Raw genomic sequence first — 26,273 nt, forward strand, 5'->3', positions numbered from 1 at the left:
TAGTTCAGGTCTGTTGATTATTGGTTATCTCAGCTCTTTTAGCCTGAAAAACTATTTTTACTGCTTCGGAGGTAGCAGTTTGGGCCATACTCCACAGTACTCATGACCTACTCCTGACTCTGTGCTTAACGATCATTCCTGGCAGTGCTCAGGGGACCAGAAGGGATGCCAGAGTTTGAGCCTTGGCTGTTTTCATGCAAAGCAAGCCCCTTGCCCACTGTACTATCTCTCAAGCCCAAATTAATTTTACTTTTGTCTTTTTTTTTACTTTTATTTTTGGAAGATGTTTTTGCTGTGTATGAAGCGCAGGTTTATAGTTTCATCTCTCAATACATTGAAAATCTTTCTCTATTTTTGGGCAGGGAGGCTTGCATGAGTTTTAATGAAAAGTTCTCTTTCATTTTTGTCTCTGGACTTTTCAGGTTTTTCTTTTTATTGCTGAATTTAAGTAATCATATCATGTGCCTTGATGTGGTTTTTCTTATTATTTTTTTTCCCATCTGGGTTCTTTCAGTCTCTAGTTTATGTAAAAATTTCAACAAAATTGGATGGGGCCAAAGTGAGAATACAGTGGGTAGTCTTCTGGCCTTGTATGCAGCTGATCTGGGTTCAATCCCCATCAGCCCATATGGTACCCTGAGCCTGCCAGGAGTAATTTCCGAGTGCAGTACCAGGATCCCCTGAACACCACCAGTTGTGGTCCCCACAAAAAAAAAAAATGGAAACATTTGGCGAAAATGTTTTCAATATTTTTCTCTTTCCCCATTTCCTTCGTTCTTAGATTCTAATTCCACAGTAGACTCATTGCTGTTGGGCTGTGGGCCTCTGGTTTTGTTTATTTTTTAACCTCTTTGTGTTTCATTTTGAATTCTCTCCTATTGTTTTGTCTTTCTTCAAGTCCCATGAATTTTTCTTCTTTCTAGCATCGAATGTACTCTTACTACCATGCTGTGAATTTATTTTATTTTTGTGTGTGTGAATTTATTTTTATTTTAGTGAATATATGGTTCTGGATATTCCATCTCAGGTTTTGAAGTAGATTTTATTTCTAGTCTCATATTATCTGTAGCTCACTCCTTTTTAATCATATCATTGTATCACTGTGATCCCGTTGTTCATCAATTTACTCAAGCGGGCACCAGTAAATCTCCATTACACTCAGCCCTGAGATTTTAGCAGCCTCTCTTTACTTGTCTTTTCCAACGATTGGCGGCTCTTTCAGGGTCAGGGGAATGAGACCCATCATTACTGTTTTTGGCATTTCGAATACACCATGGGTAGCTTGTCAGGCTCTGCTGTGCGGGCACGATAGTCTTGGTAGCTTGCCAGGCTCTCCAAGAAATATGCATATATATATTACTGTATTTGGGATATGAATCGCCATGGGGAGCTTGCCAGGCACTCTTGAGTGTGCAATAGACTCTCAGTAGCTAGTCAGGATCTCCAAGAGGGAGAACTAGGCTATTAGATGTTGCACGGCCACAATGTAAAAGCAATTCCAGAAGCTTGGTTTTATAGTGTCTGGATGTTGGCCATTGAGGGGATTACACGGCACCGGGGACAGTTTCTGTGTGTGACTGCTTAGCTACTGGAAAATGGGGGATCTGCGTGGAAGAGGCCCAGTCTCGATCCCAGCAGCCTTGGAGATCTCGGCCCCGGAATGACCCAGCCATGGCCATGCTCAGGGGCAACCTCCACACATTCGGATGAGTCTCATGCATGGAGGAGGTGGTGGAGGAACCCAGGTGTATGGGACCTGGGCTGAGATCTCCTTTTTAACACATGTGGATTATATTTATAATTGTGATTTGTCATCCTTTTTTGTTAGCTCTTATAATCTTTCATTTATGTGTGATTCTTTGACATATTTTTTTTCTGGTAATAGATCATATTTTCCTGCTTGTGTACCTGATTGGATGCCAGTCATTCTGAATGTATTCTGAATGTTGCATTTTTGAGTGCTGGATGTGTGTGTGTGTGTGTGTGTGTGTGTGTGTGTGTGTGTGTGTGTGTATTGTGATGGAAGTCAATGATTTGGAATCACTTTGATGCTTTTAGAGTTTCTTTTTATTTTTGTATTTGGGGCTCATACCCAGTAGTTTTCAGGGGCTTTTCAAGGATTGGTGCTTAGGGGTCACTTCTGGCAGTGCTTAGGAGATCTTATCTATATGCAGTCCCAGGGATTGAACCGGGACTCTTGCATGGAAAAAATCTCTATAGTCTGCTGCTGAGCTATCTCTCTCTCCCAGCCCTTTGGAACTTTCTTTTAAGTTATGTTTGTACAGTTTTAGAGAAACTCAAGTTTAAGGCTAATGTAATCCTGTTACTAAGGCTGTGCGCCTGTAAGCACTCTTCCTAATGCCTTATGTATTGAAGATTTTTCTATCTGTTTGGAAGACAAACTGTTCACAGAGCTGTGTAAACTGAAAAGTTTACCTATCTACTTCTTTTCTGGAAATTTTTCTATGGCTTCAGAGTTTCTTCTCATGTGTGCCCTGATAATTACTTGGCCAAATCTTCAGGGCACACATTAGCAGTTCTTCAGAATGCATTGCTCCTCCTCCCTCTTTTCCTTCTCACCCTCTCTCTTCTGTTCAGGAATGCAATAACTCCCTCTTCAGTATTTCCTGTAAATTCTAGTTGCCTAGTCCTTGTTGAACTTCAGACTCATGTGTGTATGTGTGTATGTGTGTGTAAGTGTGTGTGTGTGTGTGTGTAAGTACATATTACCATCTTCTTCCTCATCTCACACCTTGGTTTTCCATGCTGCCTTGAGCTTAATTTATATCCTGAGCATAAATTACAGAAGTAAACCTAATTATACAGCCACATGGTGCTTGGTTTTTAAAGGGATCTGGACTTGATACTATCTAAAACTTCACAGGAATGTTTTGGCATTAGTTACTGGCCTTCAGTAATCAGGGTTGGATGGATAAATCATCTGAAGTCACATCTGAGGTTCCCAATATATTAGATGACTGACTGGAAGTGATTTACTTTTGGCTTTGGAACCCTCTATTGGAGTGATATTTCTGGACTATTGAACTTACTAGTTCTTTTTGACTTGGCTTGATGATGGATAGTGGAAGAGGGTGGTGAGAAAGAGAGCCAAGATGACTGTAGGAATTTCCAATAGAAAATTCACTGAATAATCCAGAAGGGTTACATAGCACTGTGTATTGACAATATAGCAGTTTTGGCTTGTATAGCTGTTCCATTGAGTTCTGAGAAATATGAGCTCATTAGCACAAGTGCTCACCATTTTCCAACCCATTTTCTGTCTAGGATTAAATGGCTACAGAATAGAAGTGAAATTCTCTTTGGAAAAGTATGTGCTAATTGCATCTACATCCTCATTGATACATCGCACTCAATGAAGGGAAAACTGGATTTGGTGAAGGACAGGATCATTCAGTTTATCCAGGTTAGAGGGGTGTGGCTGGAGCATTTTTTAGGGTCCAGGAGTGCATCCCCTCACCCTCACCTGCATCCCTGAGAGGTTCACACTAAGGTTTGATTTAAAAATCCACAGGAAAGTCTCTTTCAGACCCTTCCATTTATCAGCTGAAGAAATTCCAGTTCTCAGCTTTCGACCTTGTTATGCCAAGGGGTCCTCTGAATTGTGTGCCTCCTACATCTCCTAATTCCTACTTCCTAACCAGAAATGAGTATTATTGGATTGTCATGAGTCAGTAGTACTGTTCTGAGTATTAACATGGAAAACAGTTGCAGGGGATGTTTGACAGATGAGAGAACAGAAATTGTAATTTGGTTAGTTTCTACTGGAAAAAGATAGACTGATGAGATGCAGGATCTGTAACTGAATAGAAACCATACCAAAGAAAGATGACCAAAAGATGACAGTGTTTCCTTCTTATCTCGAAGCCTATTGCATTTAGTATTCTTTTTTAGAGTTATTTTATTAAAGTCAGTATTAAAGTCATTTAATATATCAATATATAAACTTACATGAATATATTCATGCATACATATGTAAAGGTTTAATATGCAAACTGTGTATACATTTTATTTAAATGCCTCTTGTGCTAGAAAAGATTTTACTAAATATAATAGTTAACTTCTAGATCCAAAAATACATACCATAGTAATTACAGTTTATCAAACTGTGACCTGTCATAGCCTTTACTTACATTTCAGTGGTTTTAGAGTTTATAATGTCTCCTACAGGAACAGCTGAAATACAAAAGGAAATTCAATTTTGTGCAGTTTGATGCTCAAGCAGTTGCTTGGCGGGAAAAACTTGTGGAAATAGATGAAGATAATTTGAAACAGGCTCAGCGCTGGATTAGAGACATTAAGGTATGGTACAAGCGCGGGCTGGGAGAAGCAGCCTGGCTTTATCATCAAGGAGCTTATTCACAGGGTAGAAACACTTGAGAAAGTGCTATGAGCCCCAGGCATGTCGGTTCCCAGTAATTCAATCTCATCCTCAATATCTAGCGTTGGACTTTGATTCCCAGTGGAACTGCAGATCCCATTTCCAGACCTATCCTTGGCGAAGGTCTTAGCCTTTATGAAAACAAATTTTGAAATGTAATATTTTGTACTCAAACATTCAGGCTTGCTCCTTCTGAACCTTATTATTTTTTTTCAATGACAGATTGCAGCTATTTTTAACAGTGGCCTTTATTCAAAAGTGAGATGCAAAGTCCAAAGTAAGAAGTTAAGACTAAAGTGGGAGGTGGGGGAGCAACAGGATGTAGGAGGCAGGGGAATAATTTCTTGGGGACTTTATTGTTTTTGAAGAAATTTAAAGATATGATTTTTTTGCTTTATGCAGACTCCTGAGAAGGGTTTTTTTTTTCTGTCCTGAAATTATTTTTATTGTCTTGAACTGATCTTAATTTTAAGATCTTTATCTAGAGCTACAGATCTATTGCAGATATCTTAGAAACAAAACAGTGGGGAGCAAGGACACTTCTTAAAAGTTTAAATATAGATCACAAGCAACTTTAGAATACTTTTGTGCTTGTGTTAAGACTCTGAGACTTGACAGGAAACCACGAATAAGGTGGACATTATTGGACTTAAGTGTCAGCCAAGCAGGAACTGTGCTGTCATTGAGATGGGCTGGGTTCCCCATAGAATTTTGTTATTTTTAAAACAGGATTTGGGGCAAGGGTGATAGAGATCTTGTATTGGGACCTTTATGTCTAATCATAGGCAAGACCCTGAATTCACTCCTCAGCACCACATGACCCTCCAGAACCACTGGGGGTAAGTCAGGTGCCCCCTTAGTCCCAAATAAGGGACCCAACTCTGAACCAGAGTCTCCCGGGATGGGGGAGAGGGGAAACCCCTTTCAGGTTCCCTCCTGTTTTCTTTTTTTTCTTTTTTAAATTTTATTGAATCACCATGTGGAGGGTTACATACTTCTCAGGATTATGTCAGTTATACAATACTCAAACACCCTTCCCTTCACCCGTGCCCATATTCCATCACCAACCACCCCATTATACCTCCCGCCCCCTCCCGCCCCCTCCCGCCCCCCCAGTCCCCGCCCTTGTAAGTGATAAGTTTCACTTCGTTTACGCTTTATCTTGGTTACAGTCCATGTTTCAACACATAACTCACTATTGTTGCTAGGGTTTCCCCCCAAAAAAGAAAAGACAGTCCCACTGTCAAGGAAGCATTTGATGGCTCTCCATTGCTGAGAATGTAGAGATATTAAGTCCCGCTGTTTGTTACATAACTTTTCTATTTTTTTCCCCCCTCGTCCCGCGCCACCGAGATCACGCCTGTTTAGTAATCACCACGCTGCCTGACAAAGGGAAAACAAACCAAAAAAGATGGTTATTTCCCGTCATCAGCCGGCGTGGGGCTCTGGCTTAGTTGATAGTCTGGTAGAATGTCTGCAAGCAGTTTCTGGAACCAAAAGTAATACGCTGGTATCGGCCCCGGCTCGAGATTCCACCAGCGTCCCGCTGTTCCAAGTACATAATAATTTATTCCCTTGTATCCCATTCCCATGCCACCAGGTCCATGTCAGCTTAATGGACATCATACTATGGTTAACCATCATACTATGGTTATCCTTCTTTCCTGAGAAAGAAGGATATTTCTTCTCAGCCGGCGTGGGGATATGGCTTAGTTCAGTCTATAGAGATGGCTACCACTTTGGTAGCCTTCAATATTTCAGCACAAGATTTACTATTCTTGTTAGGATTTCCCACCAAAGTCCGACCCGTTAAAAAGGAACCATTTCATATTGGTGATGATTAAATGACAATAGGTTGCGCGGCCATGGCAGCGGCCTCACGGCTTTGAATTTCTGTATAAAGTCCAGGGAAAGTACAGCCAGAAATTACACGTCGCTACAAACTTTAACCCTATTATGGTCCCCCCAAAGTCCAACCCATTACAAGGAACCATTTCATATTTCTGATGATTAGATGACATTAGGCTGCCGCGGCCGCGCGGTTTTGGGTTTCTATATAAAGTCCAGGGAAAATTCTGCCTAAAATTCTATCGCTACAATCTTTTACCCTTCAACAAAAAACTCAGTACTATTGTTTGGAGTTTTCCCCCCACGGTAAGCCCTGCCAAAAAGGAACATTTACACGTTGCTGACAATCAAGAGATATTAGGTCGCGCGGCTGCGGCCGCGCGGTTTTGGATTTCTATATGAAGTCCAGGGAAAATTCTTTTGGTAATTGCATCACTCGCTGGCAGCGCCTGGGCCAGAAGCTCCGAGCACACAGTTTGGAGGCATTTTGGGGGTGCCGCTCGTGTCCAAAGTGGTTCAGTTGCCTCCGGGGTTGATCTCGCGGGCCGGAAAGCCCTCCTGTTTTCTTTTTGTTTCAGGCATACAATGATACCATGTTTCAAAATTCGGTCCCTTTTCTTTGTTGACCCCTCATTACTGTTCAGTGGAAATGTGCTGCTTGGTCAGGGAGAAGTTGAATATCCTTGTATTCACTGATTCCTTTCTTGGCTGTTTTTTGTTTGTTTCTTTGTTTGTTTAGGAGCTACACCTGGCAGTGCTCAGGGCTTTTTCCTGGCTTTGTGCTTAGGCATAACTGTTGGCAGGTTTAGGGACCCATATGGGGGGGCTAGGGATTGAACTTCGATTGGTCACATGCAAGATGGACATCTTACCCCCTGTCCTCTGTCCTCTGTTCCCTCTTGACTGCTCTTTTTTTTAATAAATTTATTTATTTTTAATTAATGAATCACCATGAGGGTACAGTTACGGATTTATACACATTTGTGCTTATGCTTCCCTCATACAAAGTTCGAGAACCCATCCCTTCACCAGTGCCCATACTCCACCACCAGTAAACCCAGCATCCCTCCCATCCTCCCCAATCCCATCTCCCCCCACCCCACCCTGTCACTGTGGCAGGGCATTCCCTTCTGTTCTCTCCCTCTAATTAGCTGTTGTGGTTTGCAATAAAGGTGTTGAGTGGCCACTGTGCTCAGTCTCTAGCCCTCATTCAGCCTGCAACTCCCTTCTCCCACATGGCCTTCGACTACATTATAGTTGGTGATCCCTTCTCTGAGTTGCCCTTTCCCCAGAATGTGAGGCCAGCCTTCAAGCCATGGAATCAACCTCCTGGTAGTTGTTTCTACAATTCTTGGGTGTTAGTCTCCCACTCTGTTATTCTATATGTCATAGATGAGTGCAATCTTTCTATGTCTGTCTCTCTCTTTCTGACTCATTTCACTTAGCATGAAAATTTTCATGCCGATCCACTTAAATAAAAAATTTGTGACCTCCTTTTTTCTAACAGCTGCATAGTATTCCATTGTATAGATGTACCAAAGTTTCCTCAACCAGTCATCCGTTCTAGGGCATTCGGGTTTTTTCCAGATTCTGGCTATTGTAAACAGTGCTGCGATGAACATACATGTGCAGATGCCATTTCGATTATACTTTTTTGCCTCTCTGGGATATATTCCCAGCAGTGGTATTGCTGGGTCAAATGGGAGCTCAATTTCTAATTTTTTGAGAACCGGCCATATTGTTTTCCAGAAGGGCTGAACCAGTCGGCATTCCCACCAGCAGTGTAGAAGGGTCCCTTTCTCCCCACATCCTCTCCAACAGCGGTTGCTTTTGTTCTTTTGGATGTGTGCTAGCCTCTGTGGTGTGAGGTGGTATCTCGTGGTTGTTTTGATCTGCATCTCTCTGATGATTAGTGATGTAGAGCACTTTTTCATGTGCCTTTTGGCCATTCGTATTTCTTCCTTGGTAAAGTTTCTGTTCATTTCTTTGCCCCATTTTTTGATGGGGTTGGATGTTTTCTTCTTGTAGAGTTCAACCAGTGCTTTATATACCATTGATATCAACCCCTTATCTGATGGGTATTGTGTAAATATCCTTTCCCATTCTGTGGATAGTCTTTGGATTCTGGTCACTGTATCTTTTGCGGTGCAGAAGCTTTTTAGTTTAATGTAGTCCCATTTGTTGATCTCTGTTTTTACTAGATTGCTTAGTTCTGTGTCACCTTTGAAGATACCTTTATCTTCAATATCGTGGAGGGTTTTGCCGACCTTGTCTTCAATGTACCTTATGGTTTGTGTTGACTGCTCTTAATCTATGTATAAACTCATTAAAAGACAACCATCTGAGCTCAGGGGTACCCCCAGCTCAGTGCTTGGGAGTTGCTCCTGGCAGTGGTCAGACAATTGAACCCAGGGCTTCCTGTATGAAAGGCAAATGCTTTACCGTTGAGCCACATCCCCAATACTATGCTGTTGTTTTAATTGTTTTTGTTGTTTCTTTTGGTTTCCATCTCTCTGCAGAAAGGACCCACTTGGCCTTGAATGTTGTTCAAGTTTGTATTAGAGACTTTAATGCATTCAGTAATTTTAGTATTTTCTAATTTTTCTGCCCACTAGTTTCAGCATCTGTGTTATATCTCAGTTTGCTTCCAATGAGTACAATTTTTTCTCATAAGTTGTTGTTTATTCTTTTTTTGTAATATGTCTTTTGTTGTTGACATTGAAAGATGAACATCATTTGTAGTACACAGGAACTACAAATGATGTAAATATTTTGTAGAACTACAAATAATGTAAATATGAGATAAATATTTTCTATGCCCAGAAGTGAGCAAGTTTTCTCTTTGTGAATTGGAGTGTTTTAGATTAATCCAATCAGGAATGGAGCAGGGTTTACATGTAGTTTTTTTTCTCTGCCTGCAGTGGAGCACTCAGACTTGGCAGCGATGCTCTGGTAGGTACCATGATGTTTGCTTGCCATATGTTTTTTTTTCATTCATGTTTTTGAGTTTTTCATTGTCTGCTCTATCCTCTCTCTCTATATATATATGTATATATATGTATATAGACAGGGGAGGGGAACTCTGCAATGCTTAAGGACTACTCCTGCCTATCACTGAGGAATTACTCCTAGCGGTGCTCAGGAGCCATATGGGATATCAGGGTATCAAACCTGGGTCAGCCTCATGCAAGACAAGTGCCCTACATATCCTGATAGCAAGATTTCAAGCTGTACTATATCTCCAGCCCCCAACCCATCCTCAGCTTTGGGTTTTCCCTTTATACACTTCAGAGATTGTATCTTGCAAGTTTCTCACTAGTCAGTGTTTGGAGAAGCAGGTGGATTGGGTCTGGTATCTCTGATGAAACTTAAACTAGGCAGAGCCCAGGGCTGTACCTTGTCTATGCTTCTGAGCTGGACAGTATCCTATCCTGACTCTTCTCTCCCCACATGGGGTAGGGTTTGGGACTTTTCTTTTATTTGCTCAGAGCTGTCCTGGACCTTCACCACTGTCCTAAGACCTGTTGCCCTTTTGACCCCCCCCCCCATCACCCTGTCTTCCCTAAATCAGGGGTCCTAAGGGAATCATCTATCACTTTTCCTCATTCCCAGTTCTGTGCCCTCATTTTCTTCTGTAAGCAGATATTGGGCTTGTGACAAATGCCTTCAAGGAAATAGCAGAGTCCCCCATATTTACAGCCTCTGGATCTTAACTCCCTCATCAGTAAACAGTTGCCAATTACTACCCCTTCTCCAGCCCAGCTGACCCCTGTGCCTTATATCTGGCTGCATCTTGGCCAAAGCAGCCTATGCACACATCTCACTGGACTGCAAGTTTCTCTCTTGGATTTAGAGGTCGCTTGTCCTATGACCTTGCCTCTCCATGGGGAATAATGACATTCAGGTACCAGCAATTTGGCTCTTTCTCATGATGGGTGTGGGAGGGACCTTCTGATAGTGTTCTAGGTCCCTGGGCAGACATGGCAGCATTTTCAAATTGGACATTTTCTTGACTGTATTTTGTTAATCATGCCACACTTCAGTTCACTGTATATTGGTTGTAGGGATCAGGGTTGTGTGAAACAAGTTGCTGCATAGGCAGATTCATGGGAGCAACACTGAGAGCTGAGAGGACAATGACTGAATTCACACAGAAACACACAAACATAAAGACCTGAAGGGGTTCTGTCCTAGGGCTGCAATTCCACAGCCCACTTCTGCCAGCCTAGAACAGAAGCTCTCGTGGCACGTGGGAACTCTGTTGTCTGGAATTACTAGGGTTTCAATGATGATTTCAGCACCTTTGCTGTTTATGTTGTATTTCTAAAAAAAAAAAAAAAAAAAAGAAACTCCCATTCTTTTTTTGAGATTCATGTATGTGCTCAGTTGGCTCTCGCTTTTGTTGCCATAGATTGGAAGTTCCACAAACACATTGGAGGCCCTGCAAATTGCATTTGCTGACCAAGAAACACAAGTGATCTATCTTATGACAGATGGGAGACCTGATCAGGTAACTCAAAGCTGGGGGCAAAGAGGAATGCACCTTTTTACCTTGAAGGTAAATGCTGAGTTTGGAGGGCCCTGTTATCTGTCATCAGAAGGCTGTTCAGAGGTACTTCCTTATGCTTGGGGATCCAGAACTAGCTGAGAAAACAGGCAGAGCAATTCCTTTGTCTTCTAACACCCTGGGCAGTTTATGTAACAGAGTAGTGTCTGTTTCCTGTGATTCCTGCCCCTCCCCCACAGGCCTGGAGACTCCCCCTTGAAGGGAGACCCTGAAAGCCTCACTGAGCCCCCTGCTGAGGGCTGGTTTACATTTGATCATAAACTGAGAGTAAAGAGATTCTTTTTGATTTTTTGCACTCCATTTGGGGACTCTAAATCTAAACATGTCACTACACAAGTCCTTGGTTTTACCCCTAATTTAAACTTAACAGTCATTTAAATAAAAGCCAGTCTTCCTAGGGAAATGTTCTTTGTTTTCTTTAGCCTGCCTGAGTAGAAAATATTTGAAGTTTAAAAGGAATCTGTTCATCTTGTTTTGAGTTTTGTGGGTGAAGAACTAGTGCACTGAGCACTCAATAAACACTTGGAGATTGTCAGGCCAGTACAGTGTAAATGAGCTGCTGAAATGAATTAGTATCAACTGTGGCTTTTATAGTGAGGTGTTTGCATGTGAAAAACTGACAGGCAAATTTTTTTTTAAGAGATCCTAAGGCAAATGGTCCAGAACTTAAAGAATAAGGCAATTGAATTTACTGCAGTGTAAGATTAATAGCAGAGAAGTTCTAGGGGAAACAAAATTTATCTGGAATGATTTTCCCTTCAATCTCATTATATTTTCTATTCAGGAACTGGATGCTACTTGCTTATGATCCATGTCTAGGACCAAGGTTTGAAGTTAAAGAGATGAGTAATAGCTCATCCTGTCTACAGAAGCTTAGGTGTTGGAGAATGTATTAACTTACCCCTTAAAACTGGTCCAGAAATCAAGGTGGCCTGTGCTACGAGATGTGTAGGAGCCCAGAGGGATGGACTGTGCTACTTGGAGAGAAGACCAGGCCATGTATCACAGAGAGATGTTTGAGTTGTTTCTGGAAAGAGGAGAAGGAAATTCCCAACTGGTGTCATGGGCAGAAGGAGCAGAGGTGTGGAAGTAGTCAGCGATGAGTCTGAAAGTGAGCTTGGAGAGTCTGGAAATGTCCCTGACAGCAACACGGAGAGGTGGATCTACCACCTGGGATCCTCAGAGGGACAGACAGATGACCCAGTAGGCCGGGGAAAGTGGATTCTGATGAGAGCTGGTGGTCTATCTCAGATGGGAACAGCAGAAATGAAGCTGAAAGAACACTTCAGAGATGAGGCCAGAGAAGGAGCAGGTCTTGGTGGGTAAAATGAGAGTGTGAGAGCAAGTGAGAAAGGAGGGCCAGGGTGACTGGTTTGTAGCTTCCTTTTTGCTTTTTTTCTTTCTTCTCTTAAATTTTTATATTTTTATTTTTAAATATTTTTAACCATGTGTGTGTGTTTGTACGTGATTTCAAATGATTGTTGTTGGTGGATTTAGGGTGAAGGAAGGTTTTGCTTGGGCATTGCTGGTAGAGGAAGCTGAGACCTATTAGACCCTAGAAATATGGGCTGCCATTTGGAGAAGATAGGGGCAAGGAATTCTGATTTGAAAGTCTTCCAAACAAGGGGTAATTTTCTTTTAAATAGACTCATTGATTTTATTGTCCACATTATAGACTACAGACAAACATATAAGCAGCAGAAGAAAAGTAAAATCGCTCATAATTCAATCTTAGTTCTACTAATGTTCATCTAAAATATGAACTTTTCCAAACAGTTTCCTCGGAAACATCATTCTCAATAATGGCATTGCTCCAGTACACAGATTTAATAAAGCTTCTAACTCAATATTTAATTTTATTTATTTGGCTTTGAATCATAATGCATTTGCATCATACGAATTTCAAAGGTGCAAAAAAATATAGAGAGAAAATCCACCTTCCCAGGAAACTCTTATCTTCTAGCTAAGGGGCAGCATATGTTTTCTTGGTCATCTATCTTCTTTCAGAGATAATTTGTTATGAAAGCAGAAATGTATTTATAAATATTTAATTTTTTTTCAAATAGGGATGGAGAGGCTGGGGCGATAGCACAGCAGGTAGGGCATTTGTGTTGCACGAAGCTGACCTGGGTTCGATTCCCAGCATCCCATATGGTCCCCTGAGCACCACCAGAAGTAACTCCTGAGTGCAGAGCCAGGAGTAACCCCTGTGCATCACCGGGTATGACCCAAAAAGCAGAAAAATAAAATAAAATAAAATAAAAATAAAATAGAGATGGAAAGATAGTAGGGGGTTAAGGCACTTACTTTGCATGTGACTGACCCCTTTTCAATCACTGGTACTCCATGTCCCTGAGCACCACCAGAGAACCAGGAGTAAGCCCTGAGCACCACCAGTGTGGGCCAGCCACCCCTCCCCACAATGATTTAAAATATATAAATGGCAGTATATTGCACACCTGACTATGCACCTTCATTTATAATATACCTTAGATACTGTTGAGTGTTACTCACAAATATATTTAATTTTTAACTTTCTGCCTAGTTTTTAGTTCTCTTTCCAAGAGATGGGCATTTTAGGTTATTTTCAGTCTTTCTATTACACACAATTTCAAAGCAACTGTGCACATAGATCAATTTTCACATATGTGAGTAGATCTATAGTATAAATTCAGGGATGTAGACACAGTCAAAAGGTATGGGTTGTGGTAGATGCTGCCAAATAGTCCCCAGAGAAATTGTGCCACATACCATTCCTGCTAGCAGTGTTGAGGAGGATTCTTTATCCACTGTGTATCACAAACTTCTAAAAGCCTGGAATTTTCCAATAGAATATGCAAAATGTGCACAGTTCTCTGGAGTGAAGTTAATATTTTTTATTGGTTCTCAAATGATCTGGAGTCCTCTTAAAGATGAAGAATCATGGACAGGAAAAATTTTGGGAATCAGAAACATGAAAAAGAAATCCCCCCAATACCTCTTATTTAGGAATTTTCATATTAATATCTTCCTTTTCCTCACATGCAATTTTTTAAAATCAGGACCATCCCTTATAGTGCTCATTCATGGGGGTTGGTGGGTGTCACTTGACCTAACACGTTGCTGCCTAAGCCAGCAATGCCATATTTAATGGTGTGGGGGGTGGGGAGCACTTGGAACCAAACTGGTACCTCACAATCCAATCCTCTGGGAACCTACCTAGTCCTGTATTGTTTCTCAGCTTCTCTCAGAGAAGCAAATGAATGCTTGATATTTCAGTTCTATGTCAAGTGGTATGTTAAGACGTACCACTCAATCTCTATTTGTTTCTGATTTTTCACTTATGTTATGGGACCTGCATGTTTGAAGTCAATATTGCTATTTCCAAATACTCAGCAAACCTTTCTGCTTGGAAATACACAGACCCTGTTTGGGATTCATTTACATGGAGTCTAACTTACTGCTTGATTATTAAATACCCAGCGAAGAGTTCAGTAGAACTAACACTCTTTAATCAAGTTTAAAAGTTCCTAAGAAAATTCACTTTTGTTCACATGGAACCAGTGTGTGCCCTTTGGTAGGCATCTGTAAGTCTCTGCTGGGAGCAATTCAACACACTTTAGCTGTGATCATTTTGGGACATGCTGAAGGACAAGTTGTCCATCCAAACAAGCCTCTATTCAATTAAGAGAAACACTACCATTGGGGACAGAGCAATAGTACAGCTGGTAGGGTGTTTTTCTTGTACATGGCTGACCCAGGTTTAATTCCTGGATCACTTATTGTCCCCTGAGCACCACCAGAAGTAATTTCTGAGCATAGAGATAGCAGTAACATTTGAGTATCACCAGAGGGGGGAACCCAAAAACAGAGAGAGAGAGAGAGAGAGAGAGAGAGAGAGAGAGAGAGAGAGAGAGAGAACACTCCCACCTTCACCTTTCTTTTTTTCCACACCAGAGGTTAGAGAGAGATACATACAAATCAGTCTCAGAGAAGAGGGACCTGGGTCTTCTGAAGGACTTTAGGGATCATTTATTACCCAGGACTTACTTGGGAGTGAGTCCACTGTTTTCCACAGCCCAGCAGAGCCACTGGAATGTGTGTGCCTAGACTCAGTTAGTCAGACTGTGGTGGGGAGCAGCTTACTTCATTGTTCTGAGTCTCCTGCAAAGCTGTGAGTCTATAAACTGAGGAGACCTGGGAGGCCATAGGGAAATGAGTACAAGAATGATTTTCAGTGCAGAAATGGAGTTCCCTCAGCAATCCTGGGGCCACTGTGCCCTTTTCTCAGTTCTAGCTTCTCACTGAGCATCATGCCATTTTAGCCAATACTCTGAAAGGCTGGGAGCTGGTCAACAGGTAGGAGGTCACAACTATACATGCAACAATCTTCCCTTTTAGTAACTTTTTACTGAGATCCTGTGGTTTATGATGCTATTAATAATGTTTTCTCATGAACACAATTTCAACACAGTCATTTTAGCTATATGGAATCAGTAAAGTAGCTCTAGAACTGAGGTCTGTAGAGAGACTTGAAGCCTATTTCCTCACTGCCCATTATAATGATGTTGGGCAAGTGTCCCCTGAGGTGAATTTCCTTTTCTGTGGCTTATAGCGAATGCCCTCTCCCTCACAAGGGTTGTTGGAAATAAGCAAGAAAATGTGCCTATAAATTTAGCCTCCAAATATATATTGAGCCTCTCTGATGCGCTTGAGTGTTGCTCCCAGTGTGTGACAGTGGTGAGCAAGATAGATGAGGTGTCCATGTTTAGTGATTATATTTTATGGAGAGAGAGTCAATGAGCAGATAAGTAGATGAAATACTGGCCACATATGAAGAAATGAAAGTATTCCCCTTGGGATCAGAACCCACTATGTGAATACTAAATAAATGTTAGCTTCTTTCCCTTCCCAACGATCTCAGCTGAAAGTCAACATAGAGGAAATTCCTTTCTAAAACTTCCATCAGTTAGCAGAATTTAATCTGAGATTTGCAACTGGGAAGAAACGAGAAGTCTCTGGGAAGAAACGAGCAGAGAGCCCAGCACAGTTCTCCATTCTGGGTTCATAGTAAGTGCTCAGAAAGGGAAGTTAGATTGAAAGAAGAAGAGAGAGCAGGAGAGGGCTTTGTGCTTTGCCTTTGCAGTGGACAGAGGGACAGAGTCAGCACAGGTAGGCTAGGACTTACTGATAGGAAACCAGCTTACAGCCTGATGGGAGGAGAGAAGAGAAAAAGCAGAGGAAAAGAAGAGGTGGGCAGAGCTTGGCTCCAGACTGGAGCCAGATACTGAAAGGGAGTCAGGTATAAACGTAGCTGAATGAGGTCAACTGTCAGGGAGCTGCTCAGCCAACTACTTCCCTCGGCATTGTATGAGTGGCCCAAGGTCAACAAGAAATGATTCTGGAGTCCTTTCTCTCTCATCATTCTGCTTGCCTTTATAGGAAAAATATGAGGAAGGGTAAGAATAAGAACTAAAAATGGAGAGTAGGAACTGATTAAGAGCCAGTAAATTGTTTCAGAAAGGGACTTTGACTCCGAGAAACAAAAAGAAAATAAAAGAGCAGATGATTAGAAGTGCTTTTGAAGGTTTCCAGCTGGACCATAATAGTGTTGTTGGTGGTGATAGAGGTAGTAGACAATGTTTATTGAACATACATGTTCAATATGCTTGTTGAACATATACCGCACTATGAGACAGGCTTGAACATACGTTGAAGATATATCCTCACTATGAGACAGGCTTCATTGCCAGGAAAAAATTGATATGATTGCCTGTAATACTAACAATTAGCTTTGAATGTTAGTACTACCACTTACGAGCTTGGTGGGCATGGAAAATGTAGTCTTTCTAAACCTCAGTTTCTCCATTACCACACGGATTCCACACTGACTGCAAATGATTGGGAGCAAAGCAGAAGAGCAAATAATTGATGGGTGAAAAAATCAGGCATTTGTATTTCTATGGGTAAGAATTTCAGAAGTATATAGTTTTGGAGGTTATGCAGCTACTGAAGTCTATATTTTTAAAAATCTTGCTTTTTATCTCATTTTCCATTATCTTTGTATATATCTCTCATATTAATGACTCCAACCCCTAACTAGAATGTTCATGTTTATTAAGGGAGAAAGTAAAACACATTAGCTTTTTCTTGTAAGAGTTTTCTTTTTATTGGAGAAAAAGAATTTCTTCCCTGGGACTTTTCTTGTATCTCATTGGTCAGAACTGATCCACATGGCCACCCCAATGACCAAAAAGTCTCAGAGTTCTAGCTTTGTTTGTATGTTTGTTTTGTTGCTGTTAATTGAGTATATTTCTACCATGTAAAGAAGACAAGGTACCTGACATATAAAAGAATGAAAATGTATGGTTATTAGGTAGGAAACTTCCAAAACTATTTTGCAAGTTGTATGTGAGGATTATTTTGACTATTATACCTTCTCTACTAGTGAGCTGGACACAGAATGGCCCTTAATATATGTCTCTTCTTACTCTTTGTTAGAGGCATATTGACTTTATGACTAAAGGTACAAATTGATTTTTGTGAAGAGATACTTGGAAGCAACATCAAGATATGTTGGTTCTACTCTATGTCATCCAAAAGGCTAGTTTTGGATATGACAGTATGTAGTCAAAATGACGTTTAACTACTTAACTAGTCTAAATGGCCTAATACTATAAAATTATGGACTCTAAACATAGATACAACTACAGTTGAAATATTTGCTTAGACAAATCATTCTCTCTGGTTATTTTATCACCAAATTTTGAGCTCTCAGAGAGTGAGCGCATGTCACTAGTTTTTTGTATTCTCAATGTTTACTTTGCTTATTGAGTTGTATTGACAATTTTGAAAGAAGCCATTCACCACTGTTTAAGGGATTATTAGTTGAAAATTTAGAAATCTATAGCAAAAAACAAGAGTTTTCCTGTCTTTTCTCTCTTCCTCTCTCTTTTTTCTCTCCCCTAATTCCTAAAAATTTTATCATTTCAGCCACCTGAAGTGGTTCTAGACAAAGTCAAAGTCTTAAAAAAAATTCCTATTTACACCATTTCCTTCAATTACTATGATGAGGTTGCAAATGAATTTTTGAAAATGATTTCTTCTTTGACTGGAGGAGAGTTCCACTGTTATAACTTTTGCAGGAAAGAACCTTATCCTTCAGATACAGTTCAGGTAAGAGCTTGATGAACTGAGACAAGAGTGTTGAGTTATTTGAGCATTTCAGCTTGATGAACTGAGACAAGAGTGTTGAGTTATTTGAGCATTTCAGTCTGGGGACCTGTTAATAATACTTTTTTTGGGAAAACAACAACCACAAAGAAAGTTTAATTGAGCAAACATATTGCTTAATAGTGTGTATGTCTGTGTGTGTATGTGTGTGTGTGTGTGTGCTCTCACACACACCAGAGTTTCTTCCAAATGCAGAGGAAATCATTCAAAGGAGTAGAGTGCATGCATGACAGGCAGAGAACCTTAGTTTGATCCCCATCACCACAAGGTCTCTTGGGCACCATTGATAATAGTTATAATGGTCCCCAAGTATATGTGTGGTCCTTTGGACAACACTGGGCCTAAGTAGCACCCCACCGATGGCTTGAGAACTGGACAGAAGAGCAGGCCAAATATTTCTGGAACTGGTCCCAGGTCTTCTGAAATACTCCTCAGAGATACAAATATCCTAAATGTGGTCTAAAACCACCGTACAGGGCATTTGTGAAAAATGAAGTTTCTTAGTTCTATTTCAAAGCTATTAAATACATTGAGGCATTGAGACCTAGGAATTTTAATGAAAATATTTTTTTCTCCTAAACTTTTATTGTGAAATATTTAATATTTTAATGTAGAAAAACATATAAACACACATCATACAACAATAAAACTCAACAATAATATCTCATAAAACTTCTAGAATCTGTAATTGTAATAAGTATCTGAGGATCCATTCAAAATTGTCAAATACTTATACATACATATTTTTGTGAGAAATAAAAAATTTAGTTAGATGTAAGTAGCTGTCTTCTGATCAGACAATTTTATAAGTCAAATGACCATTTGTTAAGCATTTTTCTAATGGAAGAAAGTAAGACTCTAGTCTCTAATATTTCCTGGATAGCATGCATTGCAAGAATGCTCTCCTACAGAATTTTTTAATCTCATTGACTTTCTGAGGAATGACCTTAGATCTAAAATAAGCCAGAGTCCCTGCATGTGAAGAAACTGCTGGAGTTTGGAGAAAGAATCATCCAGAATATTCACAGAGAATAGTGCCATGATCTCACATAAAACTGGAAATAATGGTTGCTTTAATACTAAAAGCAAAAAACTTCACAATTCTGTTACCACTGGATATAGTAGGTATAGTTAGATATATAAATTAGTATATACCATATACTCATTAGTATACATAAGCATATACTAATTGCATATATTGGAAACAACCAAATTCAGCTCCAGTTCTGCCTGTTGGCTCTTAAAGGCAACAGCTTTATCAAACAACTTCTGATCCTCTTAATTTTATCTTTGAACAAACCACAAGAAGGCCACAACAAACTATAGGAAAACTAAACCATCCACTACCTAATATAAGTTATGGCATTCATTCAAGTAGCACAAGGTATTTAAAGCAACACTAAAACAGATCACAATGATAAGAAAAAAACAAAAATTAAACATATGTGCAACTAATACAGCTCTAGTATTAGAATATTAGAAACAGTTATGGTAGAGACCAGAAAGAGGTATAGGAGGTAAGTTACTTGCTTTATGCAAGACCAATCCAGGTCAATCTCTGGCACTGCATGCTGTTATCTTGAGCACCCCCAGAGCTCTTTTCTGAGGACAATGCAGTGCCTCTGAATAGCATCTGAGCATGGCTGGGAATGATTCAAATACCCCTACCTTCAAAGAGTATTTGTAACTGTTTTTGGTATGTTCAGAAAGTTATTGAGCAACATGGAAGATTCAACTGAGACTCAGCTCTGCCTTTAAACCACTAAGTCTGAATTCAGCTAATAAAATAAACTGCCTAGGGATGAATATTGCATATATGAGGCAAACAAATTCATGGAGAGAAGAATGGCAGATTATATATTGCAGAACAGGAAGCCAACATTAGATGTCTCCAAAATGCAACACATGTGCTCTCCGACCAGATGAGACCTGGAGCGGCCACACACAAATTGCTCCTTTGCTCCTAAAAGACCATGATCCTGGAGGCGCCTAATAACTAATTTTGGCACCCAGCAGCTTCTAACAGAAATGCCTCTAGACACACCAAAGTGAATGGGAAGAATAGGCAAGAGGGACCTGGTGAGAGCAAGCATTCCAAGAAGAGCTTTTATCATGAGCTAGAGTCCCTCCTCTTCACCTAGTAATACAAAGAGATTGGTCAGAGCAGTGGAATCACAAGAGACATGTGGCATGTGAACCTAGGAAACCCCTTACACAATTGGCAGAATATTCAGAAAGCCATAGCAGAAAAATTGCCAAGCAGGCTAAGAAATCAAGAAAATCATAACACAAAGGAGAAAAGATAGTTGGATGATGTTAACATAGAAAATCAGATCTTGGAATTACCTGAGAAGAACTGATTTTTATTTTAAAATTTTAATTTAATTGATTTATTAATTTTGGGGGGATGTTGGGACCCAGATCTCATACATGCAAGGAATGTCTTTTATAACCGAGCTACATCCCCCTCACCTCTTGAAAAGAATTATAAAGTATCTGTCATAAACTACTTTATATAATTTTTGAACTCACTAAATGGGTTCAGGGTAGCAGTGTGAGGTCCTGGGTTTGCTCCTTATCAATGCAAATCTAAAGAAGGGAAAAAAGGCATGAGGAGGAAAGAAATTTATCCTTCAAGCATATTAATACAAAAATTATAGGTGAAATTAAAAATTGAAGTCAATAATATATTTACAAGTGTAATGAATAAAGACCAAGTTTGTCTTTTCCCACAAATGAAAGATTTGGTTTAACATTTGAAAATTAACATGCAATTATTACTATTAACATACTTAAAAGTAATAGTCATCTCAGTTTATGCCTAGACAGAATCTAACTTATATTTCCAATAAAAGCTCAACAAACTGAATAAAATGAATTTTGCAATCTGATAAATGTCACCTAAAAATGCCATTAATATCCCATTTGGTGGTAAAACATTAGTTGCTTTCCCCCTGTTATCAGACAAATTTCACAGGTGTCTGTTTTCATTACTCTTATTCAACAATGTAATCACTGTATCACTATATCACTGTCATCCTATTGCTCATCGATTTGCTTGAGTGGGCACCAGTAACGTCTCCATTGTGAGACTTGTTACTGATTTTGGCATATCAAATACACCACGGGTAGCTTGCCAGACTCTGCCGTGAGGGCGGGATACTCTCGGTAGCTTGCCGGGCTTTCCGAGAGGGATGGAGGAATTGAACCCAGGTTGTCCATGTGCAAGGCAAACGCCCTACCCACCGTGCTATTGCTCCAGAAGAGCTAACAATGTAATAGGGGTTCTAATTATTACAGTTATGGCGACTGGGGGAGAGAGAGAATAACGCATTCAGAGTGGAAAGAAGAGTGAAAACTTGTCTTTATTTTCATTAAACATGGAATGTATAAAATTCAATAAAATATACAAAAACTCCTATACCTGTAAGTCAATTTACCAAGAGTCTAGGATAAAAATTAACTTATTCTACATATATTGCAAGAAGAATAACTGAAACATGATTGTTATTTGCAAGTTTCTAAAAATTAAAATCTATAAGGAAAAACCTGTCAAAATATGTGAAAAACTTATACACTGAAGACTACAAAGCATCATAGATATACATCAAGTATTAAGATCCTTATTATTTTTTAAATGATCTGTACACTTGTAACAATCCAAATAAAAATTTCAGCAGGTTTTTTAGTGTGTGTGCAAATTGCCACCTAGTTATGTGGAATACAAAGGATTTAAAAAAGCCCAAACAACTTGAAAAAGAAAAACAAGGTTAGGCAAACAGTACCGTCAGATTCCGAAAGTGGGGATAAACCTATAGTAAAACAATTTATTAGTGTAAAGGTAAACATAGAAATCAATGAACAAAATGAGAAATCAGAAATAAACTGACACATAATGTGAGCAATTTGTTCTCAATAACAAGGGTACAAAGGAAATTCAATGGAAATAAGATAGACTCTTTTTCTTAATAGATGGTATTTGAACAACTGAGTATTCATGTGCAAATAATTAAGCTTTCTCCATACCTTATGCCGTATTTTTAAAAAATTAACTTAAAATGACTTGTGTACCTAATGTAAAAACTACATTTTTCTCCTTCTAGAGAAGAATAAGTGAAGACTCCTTTAATACTCTGTGTTATAAAGTAGGCAGAACAAAGGATTTAATAGGATATTAAAAACATGATCATGTGAGGAAAAATTGATGTTGTACTTGATCGAAAATAAAGCTTCCTGATGGGATGTTTCATTCTTCCCAACTTTAAATTGTAAATCTGTAGTAAGCAAAACAGTGTGGTGCTGAAATAAAGATTATATTATCAGACTATTAGAATAGAACTAAGAGACAGATCCTCAGGTATATAGTAAGTTAACCTTTGACAGAGATGTTAATAGCATGAAATGGAGCATGGAAAATCTACCTCTTCAACAGATGGTATTGGTAAAACTAATCACATCTAAAACAATGAACTTAGTCCCCTTTCTTAAACCATACACTTAATTCAAAATGAATTAAAAACCTAGCTATCATATTGTGTCCATATTTATATTGAGGAAAACATAGGCATAGGGTCTAGTGGAATCTTCAATAATTCCATGCCACTGACTAGGCAAACAGAAGGAAATATAAACAAATGGGTGAACATGAAGTTAAGAAGCTTCTGCATTGCAAAATATATGCCTATAAAAGAGCATCCTTAAGATTCACAGCAGATTTGTCAGATGAAACCTGCTGGACCCAAAGACAAAGGTGCGATATAGTGAAAAAACTCAGTGAAATTAACACTTCACCCAGAATACTTTACCCATCCAGACTCTCATTGAGATTTGAAGGAACAATACACAAATTCACAGATAAACAACAACTCAGGAACTTCATTCCTAAGTTTTGATTCCAAACCATTGTTACAAGAAGAACTAAATGGGCTACTTTAAGACAAGCTCTACAAGTACACTAAGTTCCATAAAGATGACACAAATACCCATCACAATAATTATCTCAATGTTAGTGGGCTAAATGCACCAATCAAGAGACACAGAATGGCGGGATGAATTAGAAAATTGCACCCAACACTCTGCTGCTTGCAAGAAACACATCAGAACAATCAAAGAAAACAGACTTCAAATCAAAGGCTGGAAAACAATTGTCCAACAAACAACACCCTCAAAAAACTGGAGTGACCATACTAGTATTGGATCACGCAAACTTCAGGCCAAAAAGGTTATAAGAGATAGTGAAGGTCATTTCTTAATGATAAAGGGATTTGTACATCAGGAAGAACTCACACTCCTAAATGTATGTGCACCTAATGAATGAACCAGCAAGATACTTAAAACTGGTTATAGAATTGAAGAAAGACATTGATAGCAACACAGTAGTAGTTGGAAATTTCAATGCTGCTTTGTCACCTCTCAAGAGATCAACCAGACTCAAGCTCAGCAAGGAAATACTTTATTTGAAGGAAGAAATGGGAAAGAGGAGGTTAGTAAATATACATAGGACTTCCCAGCCTCCAAACCTGGATATACATTCTTCTCCTGTGCACCTGGGGCATTCCGTATATGTGATTTCTGCTCTACGTTTTATTATTATTTTTTTATTATTTTTATTATTTTTTATTATTTATCCTGCCTGGTTTGATTGGTCATTTTCCAAGATCTCAAGATTTTAAGATGACATGTGATGACAGACCACATGCTGGGCCACCAAATATACCTCCATAATATTAAAAGGATAGAATCTGTATCAACTAGCTTTTCAGATCATGATGCACTGAAAATAGAAGTGAATCATACACAGAAACAGAGAATCGAATCAAACTCCTGGAAATTAAATAGCTTGCTACTGAACAACTATTGGGTTAGAGAGGAAGTCAAAGAGGAAATCAAAAGATTCCTGGAAACAAGTGAGAATGAGGTCACAACCTAGAACTTGTGGACAAGTTCCTACCAGAACTTATGGGACACAGCAAAAGCAGTATAAAGAGAAAAGTTTATAACTCTGCAAGCATTGATCAGGAAGGAAAAAAAGGCCCACATAAATAACCTCACAGCTTAAGGTCTTGGAAAATGACCAACAAAAGAAGCCCAAACCAGGCATGAGGAAGGAAATAATAAAACTTGGATCAGAAATCAATGAATTGGAATCCCAAAAGATCAACGAAACCAAGAGCTGGTTCTTTGAGAAAATAAACAAGATCGATAAGCCACTAGCAAGACTCACAAAGAAAGGAAGAGAGAACCCTAATAAACCAAATCAGAAAGCAAAGGGGGACATTACAACAGAAACTGCAGAAATCCATAGGATTATCAAGAGATTCCTGCACTCCTATAATCTCCCAAATCTGACCCAAGAAGACTTGGAATACATGAACGGACCTGTCACCATCAAGGAAATTGAAATCATAATCAAAGTCTTCCCAGAAACAAAGCTCAGACCAGATGGATTAAATAGTGAATTTTTTCAAACCTTTTAAGAAGACCTGCTGGCAATCCTTTTCAAGCTTTTACAGGAAATTGAAGAAACAGAAACACTCCCAGTTTCTATGAGGCACATATCATCCTGACACTAAAAACAGACAGACAGACAAACACACACACAGAGAGAGAGAGAGAGAGAGAGAGAGAGAGAGAGAGAGAGAGAGAAAGAGAATTGCAAACTGATATCCCTAATGAACACAGATGCAATGATCCTCAACAAAATACTAGCAAATAGAATCCAACAATTCATCAAAAAGATTATACACCATGACCAAGTAGGATTCATCCCGGGGATGCAAGGATGGTTCAACATTTGCAAGTCAATCAACATAGCACATCATATCAATTAAAGATAGAAACCATATGATCATATGATCATATCAATAGATACAGAGAAAGCATTTAACAAGATCCAGCACCCATTCATGATAAAAACACTCAGTAAAACGGGAGTTGAAGGAACTTTCATCAATAAGTCAAAACCGATCCTTCTTCCTTGGTTTTTCTTCCCTCCGGGAGGAAATGGTGTAGCATCCGCCATATTATGGAACTTTTAAACAGGTATGAACTTGGTGGCATGGGAAAAAAAATGTTTTGAACTTGAAACAGTGGGACGCTTGGGCAGTCTCTGGCTGGGGCCGGTACCGGCTCGCGATCTGCCGAGATTCGACCTGGGTGGCCATGCCTTTGCACAGCCGCTTTCCTAATGAACGACCAGGATCCAGAGCCAGCTATATTACTTCGGGTCCCAGAAGTGCTTGCAGCGATGTCTCCAGACTGTGAACTAAGCTGTTGCTCCATGCTGCCCCAGGAAGGGAAATGATGCAACTTCCAACTTAAATCTCCCTGGACTTGATTACTAAAATGCAGAAATCCTAAACCATATTCATATTTCTTCATTCTCATCAATGAAAAACTAATTATCAAATGTTTCCTTGTCAATAGGGCCGTATTTTGGGGGGATAAACTCCAACAAGAATAGTGAGTTCTGTGTTGAAACTCCAACAACAATAGTGAGTTCTGTGTTGAAATATGGAATGTAATCAAGGTGAAGAGAAAATGAAGTGAAATTTATCAGTTATGCAGGTGGGGGTGGGGGGTTGGGGGAGTGGGAGGTATACTGGTTTTTTTTTTTTTTTGGTGGTGGAATATGGGCACTGGTGAAGGTGGTGTTTGAGCATTGTATAACTGAGACATAGGCCTGAGAACTTTGTAACTTTCCACATGGTGATTCAATAAAATAAATAAAAAAAATAAGTCAAAACCATCTATCACAAGCCCACAGCAAGCATTATTCTCAGAGGGAAAAAAACTAAAGGCTTTCCCACTAACATCAGGCACAAGATAAGGTTGCCCACACTCGCCATTCCTATTCAATATTAGTACTGGAAGTACTTGCCATAGTTTAGGCAAGAAAAAGATATCAAGGGCATCCAGATAGGAAAGGAAGAAGTTAAGCTTTCACTATTTGCAGATGACATGATAACCATACTTAGAAAACTCTAAAGAATCTACAAAAAAAGGACCTGGAAACACAAGATTTGTTTAGTAAAGTAGCAGTTACAAAATCAATACCCAAAAGTTCATGGCTTTCCTATATAAAAATAATGAAATAGAAGAAAGAGATATTAGAAAGGCAGTCCCTTTCACAATCTTGCCTCAAAAATCAAGTACCTTGGAATCAGTTTAACTAAATAGGTAAAGGACCTATACAAAGAAAATCACAAAGCACTACTTCACTAAATAAAAGAAGACATGAGGAAATGG

General features: G+C 39.4%; 1 protein-coding gene across 1 annotated transcript in view; it reads left to right on the forward strand.

Annotated features, from left to right (window-relative positions):
• The window catches only part of VWA3B (von Willebrand factor A domain containing 3B), a 198,031-nt gene that overhangs the window by 90,857 nt on the left and 80,901 nt on the right, over positions 1-26,273 (forward strand). Inside the window, 4 exon segments of the mRNA XM_055121327.1 lie at positions 3,286-3,424; positions 4,189-4,320; positions 10,659-10,757; positions 17,787-17,969. Of these exon segments, the coding sequence (XP_054977302.1) occupies positions 3,286-3,424; positions 4,189-4,320; positions 10,659-10,757; positions 17,787-17,969 (553 nt within the window).

The sequence above is a fragment of the Sorex araneus genome, chromosome X (genome assembly GCF_027595985.1).
Source record: "Sorex araneus isolate mSorAra2 chromosome X, mSorAra2.pri, whole genome shotgun sequence".
NCBI classification, from domain to species: Eukaryota; Metazoa; Chordata; class Mammalia; order Eulipotyphla; family Soricidae; genus Sorex; species Sorex araneus.